At 55.1% G+C, this 24845-nt stretch overlaps 3 protein-coding genes across 3 annotated transcripts; 1 reads left to right on the forward strand and 2 right to left on the reverse strand.

Annotated features, from left to right (window-relative positions):
• Positions 1-2382: 2382 nt before the first annotated feature.
• SLC27A4 (solute carrier family 27 member 4) lies at positions 2383-12461 on the reverse strand. The gene is made up of 13 exons (XM_082067918.1): positions 12380-12461; positions 9733-9899; positions 8677-9071; positions 7825-7983; positions 7402-7471; positions 7201-7292; positions 6560-6669; positions 5940-6149; positions 5562-5688; positions 5246-5383; positions 4919-5083; positions 4296-4442; positions 2383-4039 (listed from the first exon to the last, which is right to left on the reverse strand). The coding sequence occupies exons 2-13, from the start codon at positions 9891-9893 to the stop codon at positions 3882-3884; spliced, it is 1932 nt and encodes a 643-aa protein (XP_081924044.1). The 5' UTR covers positions 9894-9899; positions 12380-12461; the 3' UTR covers positions 2383-3881.
• A 1818-nt stretch (positions 12462-14279) lies between these two features.
• COQ4 (coenzyme Q4) lies at positions 14280-19151 on the reverse strand. Its single transcript, XM_082068007.1, has 7 exons — positions 19043-19151; positions 18746-18930; positions 18181-18277; positions 17508-17610; positions 17032-17161; positions 16101-16194; positions 14280-15479 (listed from the first exon to the last, which is right to left on the reverse strand). The coding sequence occupies exons 1-7, from the start codon at positions 19114-19116 to the stop codon at positions 15317-15319; spliced, it is 846 nt and encodes a 281-aa protein (XP_081924133.1). The 5' UTR covers positions 19117-19151; the 3' UTR covers positions 14280-15316.
• A 1-nt stretch (position 19152) lies between these two features.
• TRUB2 (TruB pseudouridine synthase family member 2) lies at positions 19153-23563 on the forward strand. The gene is made up of 8 exons (XM_082068006.1): positions 19153-19287; positions 19368-19490; positions 19595-19669; positions 20217-20278; positions 20599-20680; positions 21249-21321; positions 21746-21882; positions 22644-23563. The coding sequence occupies exons 1-8, from the start codon at positions 19191-19193 to the stop codon at positions 22931-22933; spliced, it is 939 nt and encodes a 312-aa protein (XP_081924132.1). The 5' UTR covers positions 19153-19190; the 3' UTR covers positions 22934-23563.
• Positions 23564-24845: the final 1282 nt, after the last annotated feature.

Genomic DNA, 24845 nt, shown 5'->3' on the forward strand with positions numbered 1-24845 from the left:
GGCTAATAATAACCCAGGAAAGGATTTTAATGTTTTCTTAACCTCATGCAAACAGCTTTTTAAGTATTTAATTAAAAAAGAATAATACCTCATACTTTATATATAGTACTTCTATCTATATGCAGCTGTTGAGCCAGACTAGCTTATTGATCAAAGGAGAGAGATAAGTCTCACAAGGTGCCTCTAATCCTAGAAGGAGGATTCAATTATCCTCTTCCTTAAAATCACACAAATAAATTTAAAAAAAATCAGATTAAGATGAAGCACTGCCTGCTTCTTTCCAAACACTTCTCTGCTGGAAGGATTTTTGTCCCAGCACTGATCCCAGGCTCAGTACCACACTTGCACTTGTATCCCTGGGCTGAGAGCTTTCCAGGGACATTAAAAAAGCCCTGAGATTTCAACCCAAAGCCAGTGGAAAGACTCTAATTGGCGTAGCTGGGTTTTGCGGGGAGTTTTGAAGCATTGCCAAGTGTGACATGACCCTCCTGAGTAAGGACAAACACAGCCCAAACGGTGACTTGTCCCCAGCCACCAAATCTCCAGCGGGGACCAGAGCCATGACTTTTAACCCTCCCAACGCTGCAGTGTCATCAGCATCACCAGGTGGGGTGGCTCCTTACAGCGTAACTCACAGCTACAAACACACCTTCAATGAGGTTCCCCCCTCCCTGGAAAAGCCGGCACAGAGCTGTGCGTACGCAGTACGAGCACGTCCCGGCCCTCTGGCACAGCGCCACGCACCATCAGCACCACTGAGCTCTGCCGCACCCGCTATCGTAGTCCTGTGCAGAGCCCCTGCTGTGGCTTGCTGAGCTGTCTCGCAGTCATTCAGCAGCCCCTGTATTCCCAGAACTCTCACCTGGTGGTGGCCCCAATCCTGCTCCTCTTGCCTGCAACCCGCAACAACCACCTTCCTCCCCCTCACAGCCAGGCAGGAACACAGGGCTCAGAGTGAGCTCCCCACTGTGCTCTAGCCAGGTCCTAGTCCCTTGGCTGCATCAGCAAGGGCTAAATCCTGCTCCTTGCACGGGCCTCAGCTACGTGTATCGTCCCCATCCATCTCCAAAACCCAACAGTCCAAGCCTGTCTGCACCTGGATGGGCTTACTTGCAAACAACTGCTGTACCTCCATAAGCTTCCAATGCAATTTGCATCTGCACTTAACATGCAGCGCCCCAAACACAGAATTTGTTTGGCTTTTTTAGCCTTACCAAGTCTCCCCCAGGCACAGGCTCCGGTCAGTAGCCCGAGCGGAGGAGAACAGCAGCACCTGGGATTGCCGCTGGCCTCACTCCCAGCACCATCACCTGTACTCAGACCTTCCTCTCCACCTCAGACAGGGTCTGACCTGTCTCCTGTGTGGGTAAACCCCTACACCCAGCGCCCTGTGCCCCCTCCATGCTTCCCAAGGGCTCTGCACCCCCCGGGGAGCCCCTAGAGAGGTCTCCCCCGAGGTGACACATTTGTCAAGCCCAGGCCGCCCTCCACCGGTGGCTGCAAGAGGAACAGCATTCAAAAGTGGGACTGGAGCATCTGCAGAGGCAGAAGTCATCGCTGCACACCCTGCACCAACCCCCCCAAGGCCAGGGGACGCCCTCAGGCCCCTAAATATGACCCCATCACTGGAAAAGCCACGTCCTTTGAAAGCCAGATGCAGCTCCGAGCCAGGCTGTGCCCAGAGTCACTATGCCCAGGGGACTGAATAAGCTAAAAGCTTTAATTTTAGTTCGAGATGCTGGAGAGCATCTCCAAAGCACGCCCAAAGGTGCATCTGGTGTATAATGGATGCAAATTTGCAGCATTTTCCCATGGTGTGTCTCACCAGGCAACCCACTTCACCCAGGCTCACATAAGACATTTCTCCCTGGTACCCACATTTCATGAAGGAGTCAGTTTCTGCTGTCCCCAGGCTGGGATGCAGAGGGTCTGAAAGATGGTTCTGGCAGCAAAGGAAGGGGGAATGCGTACAACAAAAATCTTGTCTACAAGGGCAGAAATGAGCTGGAAGGTTAAGTGTGGGCAAAAAATGGAGGGAAGCAGCAAGAAGAGGAAAGAGTGAAGAAGAGAAGGGCAGAGGAGCCAGATGTGCCAGGGTAAACTGGGGGAACTGGGCTAGGACCAACTGGGATGGCAATGCTGAGGACAGGACCAGGAGAAAAGGGGAGCAGGGAGTCAGTGGAGGGGTCTGGAGAGAATCTCATCAATAGGTTGTTTTCACTCAGGTATCAAACCCAGCAGCAAGCAGCTTGCTTCCCTCTGCTCCGAGACGAGCTCAAGTCCAGACAGGTAGGTCATGCTCTGGAGCAGCAGTTCCCAGTTCCCAAACAGGCAAAGTTCCCCACCTCCCCCCACAGACAGCAAGACTGCACAAGGAAGAGGTAGGAAACTCCAGCGTAGCCCATACTCGCATTTAATCGTGAGGACAGGACAGACTGGGGCAGGCAGGTACGTTGGTGTGGAAGCACAGCTAGAAGAGCGGACACACTCTGCCCTCACAAAAGACAGAGTAACCCTGCTAAAAGCATAAAAATAAATCATAAAAAAAGAAGAAGAAACCCCAATCCAGAGTCCTCTCTGGAACAGACATTTCTGCATGGTCTCTGAGGGCTGGAATCAGACATCACTGCTAAGGCTGTTTCACATCAGACACAACGTGAGGAATTCACATAGCGCAAGTCAGGTGTTTAACATGAACATTTCAGTTCGGGGCCTATCTCCTGTGGTGGAGACAGGGAGGGCTCTTGTGGGAAGGGATGCAGAGTATGTGGAGGACTTTCTCTCCCCTAAGCAAGTTGCCTCCCACATTCAGGGCACAGACATCGCAGCAGGAAAGCCCTGAGAGCTGCTCCGTGGTGCTGAGTACATCCAAGCAAAGGCAAAGCAGGCCCTTCATTCCCACTCTCCCACCTGCTTTCTGCAAGGATGAAGGTGCACGAAACAAAGCTGCATCCACAAAAGATGGAAGAGACCCAGAGAAGTGTCCACAAGATAGCGGGGTTTGCTCATGTCCTTCACCATGGAGCAAGGCCACAAGGACATACACGGCTGCACCCACGCTGGAAGTGAAGAATCAGTCCTAGATGAGCCTCCCGTCTCCCTGCGAGAGAAAAGGGCTCTCCAAGAGAGGACAGGTCTGGGCTGTCCCTCTACCTACTGCACAAACCCAGGACACATTCAAACATACAGACAATAAATTAAGGTTGGGAAAAAAAATGTCAGCCTGTATAATATATATATATATATATATATAATATAACATAACATAATGTGCGTGTGATTGTGAAAAATAGAAATGTCACCCCCAGGAGAGAGCAAGGCATGGCAGAAACACATCCCTGTCCTCCTCCTGAGCATGGTATCACCCTGCTCTCCCGATTCACAGCAGAACCACATCAGTGGAGCCACGCACAGGGCAGGGGGTGCAACTGGCACTCAGCTTCCCTCTGCCAGTGTGGTTCCCATGCCAAGGAGGAGATGGCTGCTTGGGTGAGGAGTGGGCAAAGAGCCCAGCACTGGTCCCTTCATGGCCTCCACAAGGAAGGCTTGCTGCAGGCAGGAAAGGGGAGAGAAAGACAGCAAAAGCAAAGTGCACCCACCCCTCCTCAACTGGCCAGGGCCCTGCCCCTCCCATGGCACAGGAACACCACCACTGTACCAAGTAGAAAATAAAGCCATAATGAGTTTATGCTTTGGTATGTAACCATCCCACTCCCCTTGGTTCCCCCTGAGTTCCCCCCAAACCATTATCTGTAAAACTCGTCAAATAAAATCTCTAGTGTGCCTTTATATCGCTCCTTGAACCTTTTCTTCCCCAGCGCCTGCCTTGCCCCCTTCTCCCCAGCAGGATCTGAGGATGTGCCTTGCTTGAGCCCCACCGGTTACAGCTTCTGCTGTCCCGACTGGATCCTATCGAATGCTGCCTGGTCCAGCGGCAGGTAGCAGCCTTGCCTGGAGTCCAGGAAGTACAACCTGTCCTTCACCTGTGCAGGGTTGAAGCCCTGTTTCCGCAGCTCCACCTTCTGGAACTTGTAAGTGCCTGGAGTGGGGAGAGAAGAAGGAATGAGGGGTCACCGGCTGCACATGCTCCCATCCCCACCGTCCCTGTGCTGCCCCAGACCCAGCCGTCTGCGCCCACACCTCCAAACCACCAGAGGAACTCAGAGGGGACTCTATGGGGCAGAGGGGCTCTCTGGGGCAGAAGGGTCCATCTCAACCCTACCACAGATTGGTCTCCAAACCAGGTTTCACCCCCCAGCTCTGTGTCCATTTTGAGTGTGTGTGCAGTTACTTACTTGTCTTGGAGACTTCATGCAGGAACCGCAGGAAGACAGGTCGTGCATAGAGCGGCAGGGCCTTTTTCAGCTCACTGGCAAAGACTTCTAGGTTACAGGAGTTCTCTGGGTCAGCGATGGCTGCCATTCCTGCCTTCCCTTCAATCCCTAAGGGGCAGAGAAGGGAAAGCACTCAGACATGCTGTCCCTCTAGTATCATCTCCCTCTGCCCAGCACCAGCAAGTCCTCTTGCACAGACCCTGCTCTGTACCAAAGCGGTGGCATGTCAGGCCATGTCACCAGCTGTGTCACCACCCTGTGGCTAAGGCTACCAGCGACACCCTGCGGTCATGGTCACCTCCTCCCAGAGAAGGCACTTGCAGCCTGTTCAGCAAGGACACAGGGTCCTCCCAAATGAGACAGATTCAGAACAGAACTTGGGAAAGGGAGGGAACCCCCTGGTTCCCGCTAAGTAGATGCCCAGTGGCCTCTTCCCAGCTTGCCCATGGGAAGCCTTGGTCCAGCCTCTTGCAAAAGGACGTGTTGATCTGGACATGCAGGACACGCTCACATTCAAGTACTGGATGCCCACCTGCCTCCCCGATGGCCCAACTCCCCTGAGCATCCTCTTCCCGCTCACCTACCCGGGACCTCCACCCCATAAACCACCACGTCCATCAGGTGGAGGATGCGGCTCAGGGTCCCCTCCACCTCTGTGGTGGAAACGTTCTCCCCCTTCCAGCGGAATGTGTCCCCAGTGCGGTCCCGGAAGTACATGTAGCCATATTTGTCCATCACCAGGACATCCCCTACAGGAAAGTGAGAAAAAGGCAAAAAATGAGGTGCCAGAGGGACCAGGAGCAACTGTGGAGCATCTCAGGACACCGTCGCTAGCCTGGGACAGCCCCCATGCCCACCCAAGTACTCTTCTCCTCTGCTCTGAGTGGTTGGAAGGACCCTGCTTGCCTCACCTGTGAGATAAGCAGCGTCCCCTTTTTTAAACACGTCCCTGGCGATTTTCTTGTTGGTGGCTGACTGATTCAGGTAGCCATCAAAATGCTGCAAGGGGTTGCTCTTGACAATGCGGCCCACCAGCTGCCCCGGCTCCCCTGCAGGAAGAAGAGATGGGATGAAGGGGAGAAGCAACCACCTGCATCCAGGGAGAAAGTGTGTCTAATGGGCTTGGTGGGGTTTAACTGAGCAGAGTCAAACCTAGGTAAATTATCTTGAACTATTGGGAAAGACTCGCAAAATGTTGAGGAGACTTATCCCTGTGGCTGCTCTAACCTGGTTTGCAGCGGATACAGACACCATCCGGCCCCCGGATCAGCTCCATGGTGTCTTCATCCACCCTCACCAAACCGATGGGGTACACATTTGGCAGGATCCTGCTGTTGAAGCCACACGACCCCACCTAGAACAGAAAGAGCTCAGAGCTGCAGGTAGCAGGAACATCCCTCCTGCCCTGAGCCCACTGCCCACAGACATCCAGGATACCAGAGAGCTGGCACCGCACGACAACAGCCAAAACCCCTCTAGGCATATGGCAACCCACGCCAAGCCTCTTGGAGCAAGGAACCAGGAGCAAACAGCCTGGCTGTGTTTCCAGCCCTGCCCAGGCCAGCGGCACCCTCTGGGGACATAGGGAAGGTGGTGGAGCCTTACGTTGTTATCAAAGTTTCCCAGGCTGCAGTTGCATTCCGTGGCCCCGTAGAACTCAGCCACCTGGGCAATGCCGAAACGGGCCATGAACTCCCGCCAGATGGAGGCACGCAGCCCGTTGCCCAGTGCCATGCGCACCCGGTGCTGCCACTCCACCTCCTGGTATGGCTGGTTCAGCAGGTAGCGGCAGATCTCCCCGATGTACTGCACAATCTGAGAGGGACAGAGAGGAAGGACTCACTAGGACCCCTCTGCCAGGCTCTGCGGTGTTTGGGGTTTCTTTAGGGCAGGTAGAAATGGCACAAGACGCCCCAAGTCCCCTAAGGAGGCTGCAGTAAAACGCAGGAGTCCTGCTAGCTCGTCCAGGTCCTGTCCCACCCTGGTTAATCCACTGCTCCAGTCTGTGAAACATATCAGAGGCCTCCTGGCTAATGCTGGAGCACGGGAAGGGTTTGGACATGTGGAATTGCCACCCCAGGTGGGAGGGACACAGCCCCACCACCTTGGAAGGTGGTTTAGGATGGACAGGCAGAACGAGTCTAGGCCTCCGCTCTCCCCAGCATGGCACAGATCCCCAGGCCCCGCTGCCCTGTCCCAACTGGCCCCTTGCCCCAAGGCCTCACCGTGCAGTTGTATTTCACGCAGTCCTCCCAAAAGTGTGAGGCCGAGAACTTCTTGCGGATGACAACCGTCATGCCCTGCAGCAGGCACTGCCCGATCCCCACGATGTTCCCTGTGGAGAGGCAGTCAGGGAAGCCCTCAGTCCCCAGACACCTCCAGCCCAGCTCGCTTGGGTAGAGGCCTGGCAGGGCAAGGTGGAGGCCACACGCTGGCCCACAGGAGATGGGTGTTCACGTAGCCAGACCCCCAGGACCACAGGCACCGGGGAGGAGACGTGAGGCAGTGAGATCTGGGGCAGCACTTTGCACTTAGACATCCCAGTATGCCTCAACCAGCCAGGTGGGTACCCCTTCCCCTTCACCCTGCGTTTCCATGGGGAGCAGCAACAAGGTGCAGCTATTCCAAAGCCAGGCTAAAAGCTGGAAAAAACACCCTCCCACACACCCTTCCCACTTCAAAGGTCAGCCAGATCAATTCTTGGCTCCCAGGGAAAAAGCAAAAAGCTTCAGTCAGACGCTGCCAGCAGCAGCCAGCTACTCCTGACACAGGGACTGCTGCTGCACCAGCCTCCAGCCTGAGCCCTGGGCTTGGCTGAGGGGAAGAGACGGTTCCAGCACACAGGGCTCCCTACGGCTCACGGTACCTGCAGCGTGGTAGAGCGGGAGGCAGTCGTACATCACATCATCAGGCCTCATGCGAAAACCATAAAAAACTAAGCTGGCCATGCGGAAGTACCTGGGACAGGAGGGTGAAGGGACATGTCAGCAATGGGGCCAGAGGGGCTTTGCTAGGACAGGGCAGAGCTCAGCCCCGTCCGTCCCCGAGCCCCTGCCCACGGCCTTACCGGCAGTTCACCACAATGGCAGCCTTGGGCAGCCCTGTCGTGCCAGACGTGTAGATGTAGAAGAGTTTATCTGGAGAGCAATGAGAAGTCAAGGTCACATACCCTATCTAGGAGCTGGCTGAACTAGGAAAGGGGGGAAAAGTCAATTTTATAGACCTTGCTCATGCCAGTTGAGCCAAAATTTTGTTATGCTGGGTTCACCCTGGGCAGATCAGATCTGTTGGACACATGGAGAGCACGACAAGATACTGCTCCACACAGGGCTGGGCTTCAGACACTGGAGTAATACACATCCCTAACACCCCAGGCCCTGCTGCAGACATCTGCCATTGGCATCCTGAGCAGATGTTCTTGCCAGTGTTGCAACTGGCTGATCTGTAGAAACACCACTGCAAGTTTGGCCCCCAAGAGTTGACCACATACCAAGAAAGCCCTTATCAGGGGGGGTTGGCTGGTGCCGCTGGGCCGCCTGCAGGAGAGGGTCCAGGTGTTTTGCACCATGAAGAGCAGACTCAGGGCTTCCTTGTCCGGACCAGAAGAGATGGACGGATTTCTCCAGGGAGGGCTGCACTTCCTGCATGGCTGAGAAAGTAAAGAGGGGAGATGGAAAAAGACCGCAGGGTGGTTACAGCACAGAGACCCCCTGCGCTCCCAGGCAATCTCAGGGAGACACTGCCCCAGGTAGCAGGACCCTCGCTGTGCTCGGCAGAGTCCCCAAAGGGCTGACAACCATCCCAGGTGGATGTCATTCCCACAATTAACAGATGCTGAGGCCACAGCCCAGGCCTCCTCAGGGACTAGAAGATCCTGTTCTCTGCCTCTCCCCAGCAAAAACTTCTTTAGTGCCAAGAGGTTTGTTGACACCATCAACCTCAGAGGCGTGACTGAAACACAAGGAGCAGGAGCTGAGGCGCTGCAGGTATGTGGATAACAGCCATGGAGAGCAAGGGAAGCTCGTCCTGTGCAGCGGGGCAGGCGCAGCCCAGGGCTCCATGCAGGGGATGGATCTGAGAGGCACAAGGAAGGACCCTCACACCCAGGCTGGCCTGCCTGGGAGGCAGAGAGCACTGAATCCCAGATCCTGACTGGTGTCCAAAGGGCCAACAAGAACACAACAAACAAAAAAAACAACAAATCCAATTCCTGGATAATTCAACTGTCCACTCTCTTCCAGGTCCCTGCTCTGTGGTGGGCAGGAAAGGAACATTAAATCCATAAACTAGATGCACCCCACTCCAGCCCAAAGCACCCTTGATGCATCTATCTGCCCCTCACCTTCCATCATCTCCACCCCAAAAATGACAGCCTTGGAGTTGGAGATGGTGATGCAGTGCAGCAAGGCCTCCATGCGCAGGTGGGAGTTCACGAGGGCGGTCTCCACCCCAATCTTGGCCAAGCCGAGCCACAGCCCCACATACTGATTGCGGGACTCCATAAAAAGAGCCACGACGTCACCAGAGCGGAAGCCTTGGCTGTAGAAGAAATTGGCCACCTGGTTGGAGTACTCATCCAGCTGCCGGAAGGTCCAGCTCTCATCTGTGCCTTGGAAGATCAGTGCTGTCTTCTCTGCATACTTGCTCGCGGTCTTCTGGAAGATCTTGGCAATTGTGTTCTTCTCCTTCACGTGTCTCCACACCTGCCACTTCACCCGCAAGAGGACCAGCCCCGTGCTGCCAAAGGAAGGGGAGCAAGAGGGAAGCCGCTCAGTGATCCCTACAAAACCAACTCCTCTAGCAAAGCCAGCACAGTACAAGGACCTTGCTTGGAGCTGCAGTAGCCCAGCACTGCTCCAAGCCCTGCTCTAGGTTAGTAGCAGCTCTGGGTGCTCCCCTGAGCAGCATGGACATAGAGCATATCTGCAAAGATACTTATAGCCAAGAACTGAGGGAAGCCGAGGAGAGATGTGTTTTGGAAGGCTGCAGACAGGTATGTTCCCAAAGGGGCATCTTTGTGCCTCAGGTGCTCTCCAAGAGGTGCCACCACTCCCTCCCCACAAATCCTTGCCAGGATTTGGCACAATCTGGTATCAGACCAGAACCGGCCCTGCACAGGCACCTGGTGCCATGCCAGCAGCTTTAGGGACAGGGTGAAGTACAAGGACAGGCACTAAACTTCTGAGCTCAGCTGAAATCTATCTCTCCTGTGAAAACTTTGCCCAGGAGTTTGGAGCCGCCTGGGCACGGCAGAGGAAGATCTCCTTCCAGCCAGGCCGGGTGCCAGCAGAAACCCAGGGCTGTGCAAGGAGCTGGGGCTGCGCTCACACGCACCCCAGGGCAGAGCACTAGGCCAGGGGAGGGTGGATGGTCAGAACATTCTGGTCAGAACACTTACGTGACATCCCTTCGTATTGTCTTGATGGCTATGAGGAAGAAGTCCCATCCACCGGATCCCAGGTAGAAGATGAAGAGACCAGGGATGGCCTGGGCCCAGGACAGCTCCAGACTGACCCTGAAGAACAGCAGCAGCGCTGCAAAAGCAGCAAGACGCAACATCGTGGCCTGCACAGAGAGAGAGAAACCACGGCCGTCAACCCAAGCACACTGGACTTAGTGATAATGAACCCATGGGCAGGAGATGCGTTAACAGCCCTCAGTTTCCTGGATGAGGTCCCTGAGTTACGGCTCCTCCTGGCAGCGAGGACTTAACCCAGCAGCCCAGAGCTCCCACAGATGTAATTTTACCAGACCTTGAAGATGGCCTCAAATTAAGCCACCAGCACTGCACTGCTTGGTGCCAGCAGAGAGTAAGGCCATTCCCACCTGGGGAGCCACATCCTGCACACCAGCCATGGGCACAGCCACATCCCAGCAGCGTGATGCAGGATGAAGTCATTTCATGGATATGGGAGCAGAGTCACAGCAGCAGACCTCGTACAGATGTTTGGCAGGCACCAGAGCAATGCCAGGCAGTGCTGGCTCAGCCCCTCACCTCCAGTCTAACAAAGCCCAGCTTCAGATTCCTCCCGACCTCAAGGATCCCTCTGTTCCCAGGTCTCCCTGTCCTCCAGCACCAGCTCTCCTGCATGCCTGGCTCTGGGACAGCCAGCACAGTGAGTGGGGACAGCACAGCTCCACACAGTCCCCAACACAGCTCAGACAGGAACAGGGACAGGAAACTCAGTCCTTTGAGCTCTGCTCGTGTTTGCAAACCCTTGTGTTGGCGGGCAGGTTCCTGGCCTGGCTCTGCTGCAGACGCTGTCAGAGCAGCTCAGGGATGAGGCCCTGACCAGGTGGCCCTGGCCAGGCTGGAGAGGGCAGAACAAGGGCTGTCACTGCTGCCAGCAGCACCAGACCCCCCAACCCAAACCCTGTGGATGGCAACTCAGTCTCTGGCACTCACCACCCAAGCCAGCACCTCTGTCCCTGTTCCAAACACACCCTAGATGTGGCTTTGAGACTCACAAGGGATGACAATCTAGCAAAGGCTCTTTTCAGGTGGCAGCATCAGGCAGAGGAAAGTGACACCGATGTGACCCTGCAACTCGAGGGCTCCTAGATAAAACCGGTCCTTCCTGGCATGGATGCAGGCCGAAGAGGAAGGAAACATTCACATCATTTCCCTTTCCCTCTTGAAGGCAGATTCACTGCTCTGAAGCTGGCAGCCCTGGCTGGGCTCTGCCACAGCCGGCATGGCCAGGAGCCACGCTTGTGTCTTTCTCCTTGCAGATTTGGTATGAGATGCCAGCAGGATGGCAGCTGAGGCGGGGCCACAGGGTCACTGTGCTCTGGCATATCACAAAGGCTGTCTCACCTCCGAGCAGCAGGCAGGGATGCCCCAGAGAGCTGGATGCTGCTCGCAGGTGGGGACCTGGGGACATCCCCCATCTGCAGCACCTGCCCAGAGACCCAAAATCATGGCAGCAGCCTCTGAGCTCTCCCCACCAAACACCTCCCAGGCCTGAGATCCCACAACACAGTCCCTTGGCATTTTGGCAGGGCAGGACCCACTGCATTTTGCCTGGGAGCCTCTCTCCACAGTTAAAGTCTCAGATCACCACCAAACTACTACAGCCAAGACCTGGACCCTTCGTTACACGCTCACACCAAACAGACAGACATGGAGAACCAGCGGTGAGGGAATCCACACTCTGTGTGGGCAGCAAGGTGCTTAATCTCCCACTTGAAGGTGAGATGGGCCCAGACAGGCTCCTGTTATCCTCTGCTCACATCTCTGCCTCATGCCGGCGTGCCCGGTGCCTCCCACCCAGAGATAACCAGTGCGAGATTACCGAGAGATAACCGGTGCGTTAAGGCAGAGACCTTCGGCCCTGCCGTTAAGGATTCAGGTCTTGTCTGGCTGCATCAGCACAGAGAAAATTAAGACCTGCCTGTAGCTCCACAGCCAGCGGGCACAAAGGCAAACCGCAGGGATCCATCACCCACGGGCACAGGGACCGGAGAGCCCAGGGGGTGACGGGCAGGTGACCGGGCTCCCCGAGAAGCCCCAGAACTAACGGTGATGCTCCGGGGGCTGGGAGATCCCCGGAGGTCTCTCCTCAGCTGGGGAGCCACCTGTCACCCCCTTGGCCCTGAGCAGGGCGATGGGGATGATCCTGCCGGCCGCGGGGAAGGGCGGGGAGGCCGAAACCGGGGGACCAGCCCCATGTGAGGGAGCAGAACGACCAGGAGGCCCCTTAGAGCCTCACAGCGGGGCTGCAGCCGGGACCCTCCTCCGGCCAGGCCCGGGAACAGCCCGGGGAAGGCCGGTATCTGCGGGGGGAGCTCCGCAGCCCAGAGCTCCGCGGTGCCTCATGATGAGACCGGGGGAATGAGGGGCCCCCGTACCGCCCGCGGTGCCTCATGATGGGACCGGGGGGCTGAGACACCCGGGTACCGCCCGCAGGGCCGCGGCGCCTCATGAACAGACCGTGGGCCGCGGCGGCCCCGCCCGACCGTCCGCGGGGAGGCAGCGTGGCCGCCGCAGCGAAGCAGAGCGGTGCCGGGCAGTCACGGAGGGGAGAACGGTGCCGCGCTCTTACCAGGCTCCGGGGCGTCCGCTGCGGCCCGGCCACCTGCACCGGGAGCAGGGCCGGGAGCGGGGCCCGCCCGCCGCTGCGGCACGGGGCGGGGCGCGCAGCGCGGCCCGCCGGGAGTTGTAGTCCCGCCCGGCGGCACCGGCCCGGCCCCGCGGCGGCGGGTGCGGTCCCGGGAATCGGCGGGGCGGGGCGCGCGGCGGCGCGGCGGGAAGAGGCGGTGAGGGGGGCGCGGCAGAACGAAGGCTCTGTGGCGCAATGGATAGCGCATTGGACTTCTAGCGTGGCTGACGGGAGTCATTCAAAGGTTGTGGGTTCGAGTCCCACCAGAGTCGCATTTTGCCGCCGGGCCGCAGCAATCGCTCTCAAGGTTCCGCGAGTGCACCGAACCGTGGGGAGCTGCCGCCCCCGGCCGCTGCCGCCGCGCACAGCCCGGTTGTCCCCGGAGACTGCGGATGGGAGCCCCGTTTTCAGAGCTGGGGCAGGCATGGCTGCCGGGAACGGGGGGCAGACCCACGGTGAGAGGAGCGCCAGAACACAGCCATCCCAGGGGTTAATAAAAATGCATCGTTTCATATGCGGTTCAGCAGCAATATCCTTCAGTGGTTATTGTTATTGCAGCCCCAAACCAGGTCTGGCAGTGGTGGTGGAGCTGCCACTTGTCCACACCTAATATGCACACCCCCCCCCCAAAAAAAGCATTTTCACGTGGCTTGTGTCTGATACACCAAAATCACCCCATGTCTTCCACCCTGGGTGCCTTCCTTCTTGCAGACTCAACAAGCGATGGTTGTCACAAACAGGAGCTGCAGTGGCCATTAAGTGATCCAGCGGAGCAGAGGCAGTTTAAAATTACATTACATACCATTTCTGTAGTACTGGCACCAGCCCATTAAGCAACACGCGGCTGCGCGAAGGCGGCACAACCACCGCCGGCAGCCTGGGCGCTGCACAGTTTCGCTAAATAACCCAAAGTGCGGCAAAACCCTCTCTCACAAATATCATTTCCAATGTTTCCTTGACTGCTGCTCACAACTTCTGGAAGCTGCCCTTCAGTTTAACCACCCCAAAGCTCAGACACGTTTCCAATGGAGAAAAGCACATTTCTGGGTTGTTTTAGGGCCAAACGCTTCTTTCATCTCAACCAGTGCAATAGGACAACCCCCCACTCTGTGTTTTATGGCAGCTGAAGTATGTATTTATATCGTACTCTTCATAATCTGCTTGAAATAACTCTGGAGGCCAAGGGGAAACATGATCCCAGTTCGGGAGAAAAACCCAAAGTCTGGCTGGTGTGGGGGGAGAAGGATGGAGGGAGAAGTTGAAAACACAGAGTCAGAGGAAGCTGGAAGCAAGCCAGGCCCTCTGCCCTAGTGCCTGCTCTTGAAGGTAGCCCAAAACCGCAGAGTTTTACCCTTGCTCAGCCTCCTGGCATGGACCAACTCTGACCCTGGTCACACCCTCAGGCTCTGCTCCCACCTCTCTGCTCCAGCATCCCACGGGAGACTGGGATGGAGCCGGTGAAGGTCATAGCGGGGCAATGCCATGTCCCCCAAAAGACCCCAGTCAGAGCACCCTCTCCCTCCCCTGGGAACCAGGATCACTTCAGGAAGCCCGCAGCTTTGTCCCCCTCCTGCTCCGCACCCCGATCTTCCCCTGTCCGGGCCCTTCTGCAAGGACCAGCACAAGAAGTTGCTCAACAGCCCCAAATCCCAGCTGGAAAGATGTTTTGCAGCCCACATTGTGTCCCGGCCCCCAGGGATTCACGGCCATGTGTGTACCCTGCCATCGCCTACCACCGCAGACAAAGAACAGCAGACCCCGCCGCACCTGAAAAAGGGGGAGGTTTCTCATCAGATCTCTCCCTCAGAAGGGGAGATGGGGTGGAAGGAGAGGGACAATGAACCACAAGCTCCACCGTGGATTTTATTAAGCAGGAGGAGTTTCAACAGCAAACCCACACGTACAAAGAGCTCCCGGCCTGGTGCCTCTCTGCCCTTGCATCCCACGGCTCTGCTCTCCAGCTGCTGGCAGTCTGGAGCCCTGTTTAATTAACTCAGCAATCAGCTCCCAGACACAGCACAAGCAGACGCCATTTCTGTGCTCCCAGGATTCAGCTCCTTATTCCTGATCGTGTCATTTTGTCGCCCAAGGAGGGGAGGATTCCTACTGAAAACCCAGTGCAATCACACAGATGTCAGCAGTTTTGATGGGGAGGGACTACAGGGAGATACGGCAGCCTGGGATCAGCTCTCAAACAGCCAATCCAGCTCGGATAATATCCAAAGGTATTTCCCTGCCTGCTCCATCAGCGTGCAATCGTGCACTGGCTGGTCTCCAAGGCGTGAGACACATCCCACGTGGCTCATCAGGAGACCAGTCAGGCACCAGTACAAGCTGGGATTTCACTGTTGCACACACCAAACCTGCCCCTGGGCTGCTCTGTAAATCACTTGTTTAGCTCCAGTCCAGGGCAGCCCCAAGACTTTAAGTTTCGATCTTGCCAGGGAGGGTGGGAGGAGGAATTTGCCTACACAGCCCTCGAGCTGCAGAAGGCCAACGTGGCAGTTTGTGGCAGTGTGTTGTTAACCAGCTCTGCTCCCTCCCCATCCCAGCATTTCAGAGCATCAGTACTGGAGCGCTGCTGCCGTGGGGACCTGAGCAGCCAGACCCCGCTGGCAAAGGCTTGGTGGGCTTTGTCATCCCTCCACTGAATCACAAACAGCAAAAAGGGTCAAGTTTTGTCACAGCACAGGGAGGTGCCACTTGGCCTCTACCAACAGGAGGGTGCCAGCTCTTGGCAGGAGAAAACTCAGCCCTCGGGTCCGTGGCGGATGGTGGTAGAGCCACACGGCGCTGCCGGGCAGGAGGAGACGGAGCGTGGCAGGGGACGGCTGCTGTCTGCCAGCGGGGAGCCCCTGTCCCCTCCCCGTACTTGAGCTCTCACACTCGAATGGCTGGGGGGGGGAAGATGCCAATCTCCTCCCGCAGGGATTCCACCGACTGCTCCCAGCGCTGCTCATAGTAGACATTCAGGATACAGCTGGCGTTGAGCCCGCTCCGAATCGCCCAGGGAACCAGCTCGGTGGCCAGGACCTGCAGCTTTCTGGAATAAACAATACAGGAGGTGACAGTTTTAATTTCCTTGTTTTATTTTTGATGTCATTCTCCAAGTCCCCATTGTAATCAGGTGACAAAACCATATGTCCCAGGTACCCTTCCACCCTTCTAGCATCCCTCCTGCTTAACTCACAGGGGAAACTGAGGCACAGAAGAGGACGGTGTGCTGGAAGGTTACAGTCAGCAGCAAACCCAAGACAAGAACTCAGGTTTCACAATCCCCAAATTGTGCTGGGCCACCAAAACAGATGTGCTGGGGCAGGAAACAGCTGCCAGCATGGTAAAAGTCCTGCTGGCCTCAACATGTGCCCAGCACAGGGCAGCCAGGCCCGGGCATTGCTCCTCCTGCCTGGCACAGGAAAGTCAGAGCTGGGAGCAAATGAAGCATCAGGTTCTGCTTCAGCGACCAGACAAAGTCGTGCCTCCCACTGTCACTGCTTCCCTGGGCTGTGGGGACAGAGCAGACGGTTCACACCAGGGATCCCCTCCAACACCCCGCTGCAAACTAGCAGTGTTCCCCTCTTCATCCCCAGAGGACCCTGGCAAGCATCACCCAGGCTGGCACGTCCCCATGGCAGAGACTCCCTCCTCATCGGCCGGTGCTTACCGTGCGCTGAGATGGATGGGGCCGAACGCTGCTCCCAGGACACACATGGGCAGCCCCGTCTGGACGGCTTCAAACCACTTCACCACGACCTCACCTGGGAGGGAGCAGGGAGCCGTGAGTGGGCAGAACAGCCAGGTCGATGGCCACCCAGGGCTGTGCAATGCAGGCTGCACCTTCTGCCCCTTCCCGAGGATGCTACAGACGCATCCCCCCAACTCCATGGCAGGACTTGAGAATGCTTCCCAAGCCTGGTCGTGGCCTCATCCTGTGCTAGGATGAGCCTCATCATGCACCACCCACTCGAGAGGGATGGCCTGGGGTCCCCAGGGAGCAGCACCCCCCTGTCAATGCCCCATGAGCTTGGGAAACACCTCTCGGTCAGGTCAGCTCCCTACGGATCTTTAGCAATGCAACTGCCAAAGCCTGATCCCCTGCACGGCTCTGCCTACCGCTCGACACGGGACAGACCTTTCAGAAATGCCACCAGGGCTCAGGCAAAGCCTGTGTAGGAGACCTGATGTGCCGGTTCCCGCAGGCTCCCCAGCAAGGCTCGACTTGTGACTTGTGACTGAGTCAGACTCAAAAACGAGGGCAAAGGACACAAGGATGAGCAAATAGGAGCAACCAGGAACCCCCTGCTTCTGCCTTCGCTCAGAGCTTGCAAAACAACCCTCCCCCGGTGCCACCCTCCCTGCCAGGCAGCAAACACCCGCCCGCCCAGCGGCTGCCTGCACCCAGGGCTTGGGCACAGCAGCTCCCACCAGGAGAAAGGTGACATCCCACAGGCTCTTGGTCACCACAGAGCCAGCGATGGTGCAAACCTCCCAGCACACCACCTCAGGCTGAGGATCAGGGAGTTTGGCCCAGGTGTCTCTGTTCCTGGGAGAGGTGGGGTTGGGCAGCGCAGCCCTCCGAGCCCCCTGCCGCCCACCTAGCATGTTGGTTGGCATGCCGAGAAGGGTGTGCATCATGTCATGGACTTCTCGGTACCGCTGGATCACGTACGCCAGTTCTTCATCATCAACAAATTTGGGTGGCATCCGGGTGTCTGGAGAAACCTTCTGCAAATCCAAAGAGGTCCAAATCAGCTCCTTCCAAACCTCAGGCTTCTGGTCATGTTCTTTAATGCACAGCAACATGTGGTCCCCTCCATCAGCGCATCTCCCAGCCCCCAATGATGGGGGTCAGTGTCATTTATATAGACAAAAATCAAGGACTGTGCAGCACCGGTGACAAATCCAGCATTGTCTAATACCCAGCATCTCATTCTGTCTCCCCAGCTCCCTCTCATGCCCAGAGTGTTCCCCACAGGTTCCTCTATGGCTCCAGTCTCCCCCTAAAGCACATCCATGCTCCTGGCACAGGGATCAACTACAGCCACTTCACCCTACAAACCCCCACACTCACATTGTCCTCCAAGAACCGGACATACTCTCGGCCCAGCGTGCCGTCTGGCAGCCCCCGCAGCCTGGTCATGTCCAAGGTGGAGAGACGGATGCGAGGCCGTTCCCTGAAAGTGAAACACAGGCCAATGAGTCTGCCAGAGAAACCCACAGCACAAGGTCCTGGAGAAAAGGAGCTGGGGACATGCTGTAGGCATCTGGAAGGAAAATATGGAGGTGTCTAAGAGGAGGCAGACCAACAGAGATGAAAACACCGATGCAAAGAGATGCAGCAGCAGGTGCAGAGGAGAAATCCATGGATGTGGTGGGTTTTCATCGCTGCAGTGCTGCATGCACCACGTCCATGGATTTCTCCCCCCTGTCTGCTGCTGCATCTCCTTGTGTTGGCACCTGCCAGTTCCAGCAGCGAAGCGGGACAGACAGACAGCAGCGCTTGGAATAGGGCTGGGCCCAGCAGCTGCTGCACTCTTGCCCTTAGATTTGCCACAGGCTCTTGTGATCGTTAAAAATATAATAAGAAACCTGGAGGGTTAGAGCTAACAAAACGCCTGTGCTGGCTTTAAGACAGGAAGCCGCGGGCTCTCCCTTCATGGGGCCCAAGGAACGTGTTTGGCCTCGTGTCTCCCTCCCCGCCATGAACCACGCGGTGAGGGAGGGAGCGATGCGGAGGGACGCACTGGAGGATGCGGTAACCTTCAGGGTGATGTTTCATCTTGTCTCGCAGGCTGGGCAGGGCAAGGCAGCCTGTGGTCTCCCCGAGGACTGCAACCATGTCTGAAAGAGAGACCAGACAGTGACCCAAGAGTGCTTTTCGCAATACCCAGCTCTGTGTTGGCAGGTGAGGAAATGGGGCAATGAACCCCTTGGCCAGGACCATGCAGAGACCCTGTGGCAAAGCGAGGAGCCCCACAAACCACAGATCTTCAACCTTGGAGCTGCTCTGACCTCGTGTCACCCGCAGGAAGAGATGCAGGAGCAGGTGTGAGGTCTAAGGGACCAAAGAGGAATAAAATGGAGCCACATGGCATTGCAGGGGGTCAGCAGGAGATCACTGTGGGGTGTCTGGGGTTCCTCACCCCCTCCTGCCCTGGGCTAGGTCTCAGCTCTGCACTTGCCCCATTACTGAATGTCTCACACAATGGGAGACAACAAACAAAGTCCCCCGAGAAACTCCCAGGAGACACAGGGCAGGATCTGCCGGATGTTCATATGGATCCTGGGTGTCCTCTCAGCTCGGCTTACCGTGTCTGTAGGGGTCATACAGAGCCATAACCGCCGAGCCGGCAGCCAGCAGCGCCTTCTGCAGCGGGCTGGTGGGGATGTGCCCGGGGTACAGCTGGTAGCACCCTTCCTCCTCCTCCGCCTCCTCCTCCTCCTCCTCGCCGTGTCCATCCCGGGCCCGCGGCTCGCTGTGGCTCACACACGTTCTGCCTGCGGGAGCAGCGGGTGAGGAACCGGCCCGGCGGGGACGGAAAACGGGGCGGGCACCGCCCGGACGCCCTTGAGGTGCCCGCGGGGGCCGGGACAGGGAACTGGCACTTGCCTGGAGAACCGGGACCCGCCCGCAGCAGCGAGACCCCGGCCCGCGCCACCGCCCGCCGCAGCAGCAGCATCGCCCCCTCCGCCGCCACCGCCGCTGCCCCGGAAGCGCCCGGCGGGGCGGAGCGGGGCGGAGCGGGCAGGCGGCATGGCGGCGGTGCCGGGGGGGCTGTTCGCCGTGTACAAACCGGCGGGGGTGGCGTGGGGCTGCGTCCGGGAGGCGGTGGAGACGAAGCTGCTGCGCGGTGAGCGCGGCGGAGACCGGCGGCGGGACCCCCCACCCCGTACCCCGGGGGCTGCCCCTGACCCTCCGCTTCTCTTGCAGACCTGAACGCGGCGTCGGTGCGCGCCCCGCGGCAACACGTCCGGTTCCTGCCGGCCCCGGGTGACAGCGGGGACACGGGGCTGGTGGCCATGAGGGTGCCAGTGCTGGCCGACCACCCGCTCGGTAAGGGCCGCCGCGGGGTCTCGGCCTTGGCGGGGGGAGCAGCGGGTGGCGGAGCCCCGGCGGGAGCTGCGGGGCGGTCCTGACGCTGTGTGTGTCCGTTGCAGTGCGAGGCCCGCAGTTCAGGCGGCTGAAGATCGGAGCGGGTCACCGGCTGGACGTGAAAGCCTCGGGAGTGTTCGGTGGGTCTGGTCCCCGAGCGGCCCCGCGTCCCGCTGCCTGCGGGGGGTGGGTTTGCCCGTGGGAAAGCGGCGCTGAACGCTCAGCCCTTACACAGCAACGCCGCCCGGGTCTCACAACCCGGCTGGGAGTACTGGGAGTACAAATGCTAAAACATCGAAGGAACGATCCAACAACGCACTAGCAGTGCCAGGAGATGAGTGACCCCTTCCCCCAGCACACGGGGCTTTGCTGTGACACACCGAGCTCCTGCTCGTGACACCGTGTCTGCTCTGCCACTTGCTTCACTGTGACCAGCATTGCTAAGCAATTGTCCTGAAGTACCCAGGTGGAAAGTTCTGGGAAAATCCAAATGCCCTAGTTACAGCCTTATTGTAGTTTTAATGACAGGTAGTAATTTGGGGGTCTAATTGCATTGCTTCTAAAAGAGACTTCTAAAGGAGAAACAGCCCTGTCCAGGGGGGAAGAAAAGTAGTGTGTGTGTGATAAACGCACGTCAGTAACTTTCTGTGTGGCTGAATAACGGGTTCCCTGTTCTCTGTGTTTCAGTGCTTGGCATAGGCCACGGGAACAAGCTGCTCGCCGACCTGTACAACTGCCACCTGACCAGGGTAGGTGATGGTTTGGAAGGGCCTCGGGACATCTGAGCGCAGCCTCACACTTGATTCCTGCCCCGGTGCCCCAGACTGGCCTCATGGCAGTGGTTCTGCTTTTGTGTCTAAAACCCAACAACGCTTTTAAGAGCTTTTTGGTGCCCAGAATTCATCCTTCATGCGAGTGTCTGCACGTGGTTGTATGAGAAGAGGATGCCGCTGTGTTTTTGTGCAACACCATCATAGCCTGCACATCCTAGCAGCTGCACAGCAGAATGTTGGTACTCAGTTGCTTGGAGTATTTCTTTGATAAATTCCATTCTTTGCCCTTCTTCAAGGTTTACACTGTCGGTGGGCTGTTTGGTAAAGCCACTGATGACTTCTCAGACACAGGGAAGCTTGTAGAGAAGACAACATTTGGTAAGAAACTGAGTTGATGTGTTTTAAAAACAAACAAAAATAGAACACCAACTGCAGGCCAACTGTGAAGTGTTTAGCCAGGTAAATTGCATAATGATGAAAGGAACGCCTGAGGTGCTTTCTAGTTGTTGTTTTTACATGCAGCCCACATGCAGTCCTGACATTATAGTCCACCTGTTCTAAGTACAACCCCACCATCTACACAGCCAGTACGAGTCCTGATCACAGGGGTTGCTGCTGAATTGGGTGGGCCCCAGATCTCTCCGTAAATCATACCTAGAGATAGCGATTGGAAGCGTTCATTAAATGAAACTCTTCAAACACCCAATAAGAGAAACTGGAGCCAACATCTTTAAATCAATTAAGCAAACTGATTCTTCCCATTGTTGCCCAGTGCTGAGCTGCTCTGTGTGTTACCAGGCTACAGCCCGGAGATGTGACTTTGCTGGAGCCCGTTTTTATGTGTCTGTCTGTCACAGTGGTACCCTGATGGCACATTTTATGCTGCCGTCTCTTTGCTGTTTCTGGATGGATAATTGAGACTTTGTTTTCGCCTTAATACTTGCAGATCATATCACAAGGGAGAAGCTGGAACGGATTCTCGCGGTCATTCAAGGAACAAATCATAAGGCCCTGCTGATGTACGTACCAGCGGGGAAATGCAGCTGACCTGATCTGACTGCTGGTCTTTCAAACAAACGAGATGATTTTGTTTGCCATAATGAAAGTCTTTAAAGGCTGGAGTGCTGGCCAGGGACGGAGAGAAGTGACTCTGAGTGCTCTGGACTCTGAGGTTGCAGTCAAATGTCCTTGTATCCTCAAATCTCCAGCTATTTTAGGACCTATTAGCCACATTAGGGCCTACAAAAATATCTTGTAGATGTGACCAAGTACTTCCCTCCCAAACTGTGCTACACTACTGACAGTACATATAGTGTTAAAATGTACACAAAAACTCAACACATACACCATTATAAAAATTGCAGCTTTATTAGCACAGAGATATTTTGAATCCCATTGAGAAGTACTAAGTGTCTGCACTGCTCCTTTTTTTCCTTTTTGCAGGTATTCTAACATTGATATGCAAACACAAGAGGCTTATGAGCTGGCTGTCCACGGGTTGATTCGCCCCACGGGAAAGAGCCCTCCGATAATCACAGGCATCCGATGCCTCCAGTTTGCACCACCAGAATTCCAGCTAGGTAGGACTGGTATAAAAACTACTGGGGAAGTCTGAGTATCTATTATAGCAAATAAGTCAGAAAACTTCAGTTTCTTGTTAGTGATTTAATGCAAAATGAGTTGGTGGGAACTTTGTATCAACACGTAACTGGTAATCTCTGCCAAAAATGTAATAGTTTGTAGTTTCAAGTCACAAAAGCATCTCCTCATTAGATGAGCTTTTTAGTGCTGTGGAAATATTTTTTGTTAGGGCAAGATCTGGAGCCCTCGCGGTACTGAAGCTGCTGTGGTAAATCAAGCCAGCTGTGCACCTGGCTCACAGGGTTTTCCCTGCCAGTTCCAAATCTTGGACTGAAGCAAGAACATTTGCATAGTGAATACCTATGGGGCAAAATTGTTCTTTATCCCAGTGTTTCAGTGTAATGCAGTTTTGCGTGTGTGTGGGGGGGCGGGGGTTAAATGTCCTTTGATTTTTTACAACCAGTCTCCTCACAAATTGTCTTGTTAAAAAGGTACCTTTTCTTACCCACTTTGAAATACCTACATTTCTACATTACTCTCCTGTATCTGAGTTTGTTTTCTAAAACATTCACTTTGGGAGGGACCTGGACAACCCGCAGCATTCCAGAAAATTGCAGTCCACCTGCGCTGTATCTTCTATAGTCTCTTCTACCCACCCAGTTCTTTCAGCAGAACTGTGAGGGCTGTCTGGATTTACAGTCAAGGTCTGAATTTGTGTCAACACTTCACTGCTTCTGACAGAATCTCTGTCTCCTTCTAGAAGTCCATTGCTTGCATGAGACTCAGCAGTACCTCCGAAAAATAGTTCACGAGATTGGTCTGGAGCTGAAATCATCTGCTGTGTGCACACAAGTGCGGAGAACACGCGATGGTGTTTTCACACTGGATGACGCTCTCCTGAGGACACAGTGGAACCTGCAGAGTGTACAGAAAGCAATTTGGGACTGTCAGCTTAAAGTGAAAACAGAGTTGGAGAAAACACTAGGTCATCAGGATAAAAGTCTCCTTCAGACGGCGGATGCGGAGATGGCCCACGCTGCAGACAGCTGAGTGCACGCAGCGGAGGGAACGTCCACAAGCAATTTCTGTAGCACAATAACGCAGCTACGTGCTGACAGCATGATGGACAGCAGAAGGAAAGAGGTTAATTGCAGTTCACTTCCACCCTTGCCTTGAGATGAGTTTAATCAGAGAGGCATTTTTTTCAGTGACAGGCTGTATCATTTTTTTTAAAGCATCACAAACAGTTCATTAACAGGAGTTAGCTGTGCCAAAATTCCTGTTGACTTTGGGAACATTAGGTTGCTAAGGGATATAAAAACCCATCCCCAAATTGTTTAGTGACAGGAAATACAGCATCTTAGGGAGCTGTATTCCCTTGATTGCACAGATTTGTTTGTTCCTTGCAACTGGCAGCATTAGCTTATCAACTGCATAGATTTTATTTTCCCTCTGTTGTACTAGAATATTTTCTTTTCATTAGCCGTGCTCTCAGATACAAAAGATACAAAATCAGGCTAAAAGAAGGATGTACAGGAGAAAACACAGCTTACACAAAGCAATTCAAGGAAATGGTTATATACAGAGTAGACATGTGTGATCAGGAAAGAGGCTTTGTAATAGGGACTGATGCGTAAGAAATAAAACTGAAAATGACCTAACAGAGAAGAGGCTGTTTCTTGGCTTGGAACTCGGCTGCAGAGCCGCAGGGACTCCCCAAGGGCACTTTGTTCTTACCTCAGCTGGGCGGCTCTGTGTGTGTTCATCCTCTGTGGAGAAGGGGCTGGAGTCAGGGCACCTGCCACAGAAAACTGTCTTGTGCCAAGTGAAGCACGAGCTCTGGAGCCGCACAGAACACCGGTGCTCCTAGTGCTCCTACAAAGAGGGGAAGAAAACATAGACTACTCCATCCTTAAATAATCTTCAGTGACTTTGGTAACGGAGTATTGTTTGTTCTGCAATGCTCACACCTAACACAAACTGAAGGAATTTCTGTACGTATTTCTCATTGCAAAAACCATTTCCAGTTGTGTGTGATCATTGCCAGACTAACAGTTTGGTTGGAACGCTCCAGGCTCAACCAGTTCTTCCACAGAGAAAATACCAGCCCAAACAGCAATGTGTCCCCCAGTTCTAGCTGCCTTGCAACTTTTTTCCTCCTCTTAAAACTACCCCAAGACACAGTTTTCCACACTTGGCAGGAGGGGTTTATGGTGGGGACAATAAACCTGTAACCATACCCATGAGAGTCCATTTTTATATGGCCGCAGTAAATACCCTCCGAGAAGCACAGCTGCACATTAGTGGAGGCAAAAGCTTAAATGAATCACAGAATACAGATACTTTGTTCCCCTGCTTTAGACTTCTCCTCAGGACTTTTATGGCAAAACAAGATACTTATTAGTGATATTTCTTTGCCTGGTCCAGAATGGAGAGCACAAAACCAATTCTCTATTCTCAGCAGCAGCCTTTGTGACCATTTTCTGCTCTCCAAGCACTCCAAGACAGACTCATTTGATTCAAATTTGGAAATAATGAGCAGACTGCAGCATGAGCCTGAATGGAGACAGGAGGAACTTACTGGCAAGGTGTTAGAAGTAGAAATGGGCAGGAGTACATCAAGCTTGAGTGAAAAAGGGACAATGGATCTGCAGTCAGCAGAGCGCTTTATCCCTTGGAACTGCCCAAAACAGCCAAATTTGGTCTGTGCAGTCACCCTGTTCTGACACCCGACATTGTAACACTCACGCTCTCAACATCATTTTATGTTCAGGACACCGCTCACTTTCACAGTGACTCTGCATTTAGAAAGTAAATGTAGTTCTGCTCCTACCCATTACTGGGTAGCGCTGCCACACTGTCTCCATTAAGAGTCATTGGAAAACATTTAAATAATACATATATAGTCTCAGAATATAGTTTAATAATTTGTTCCCAGGTTCATGCAATGTTTCATAGGCTC

This window comes from Streptopelia decaocto (assembly GCF_964273445.1).
Source record: "Streptopelia decaocto genome assembly, chromosome: 17".
Taxonomy (NCBI): Eukaryota; Metazoa; Chordata; class Aves; order Columbiformes; family Columbidae; genus Streptopelia; species Streptopelia decaocto.

Excerpts from the sequence above, each read along its gene's own strand:
- SLC27A4 (XM_082067918.1), bottom strand. The coding sequence starts at position 9,893 with ATGTTGCGTCTTGCTGCTTTTGCAGCGCTGCTGCTGTTCTTCAGGGTC. Across the intron at positions 4,443-4,918 it reads TTATGGGGTGGAGGTCCCGG|GGATTGAAGGGAAGGCAGGA; the intron begins GTAGGTGAGCGG and ends TCTGCCCCTTAG. Across the intron at positions 4,040-4,295 it reads GCATGAAGTCTCCAAGACAA|GCACTTACAAGTTCCAGAAG; the intron begins GTAAGTAACTGC and ends TCCCCACTCCAG.
- COQ4 (XM_082068007.1), bottom strand. The coding sequence starts at position 19,116 with ATGCTGCTGCTGCGGCGGGCGGTGGCGCGGGCCGGGGTCTCGCTGCTG. Across the intron at positions 18,278-18,745 it reads GTATGACCCCTACAGACACG|ACATGGTTGCAGTCCTCGGG; the intron begins GTAAGCCGAGCT and ends TCTCTCTTTCAG. Across the intron at positions 17,611-18,180 it reads GAAGGTTACCGCATCCTCCA|GGAACGGCCTCGCATCCGTC; the intron begins GTGCGTCCCTCC and ends TTTCACTTTCAG.
- TRUB2 (XM_082068006.1), top strand. The coding sequence starts at position 19,191 with ATGGCGGCGGTGCCGGGGGGGCTGTTCGCCGTGTACAAACCGGCGGGG. Across the intron at positions 19,491-19,594 it reads GCTGGCCGACCACCCGCTCG|TGCGAGGCCCGCAGTTCAGG; the intron begins GTAAGGGCCGCC and ends TGTCCGTTGCAG. Across the intron at positions 19,670-20,216 it reads GAAAGCCTCGGGAGTGTTCG|TGCTTGGCATAGGCCACGGG; the intron begins GTGGGTCTGGTC and ends TCTGTGTTTCAG.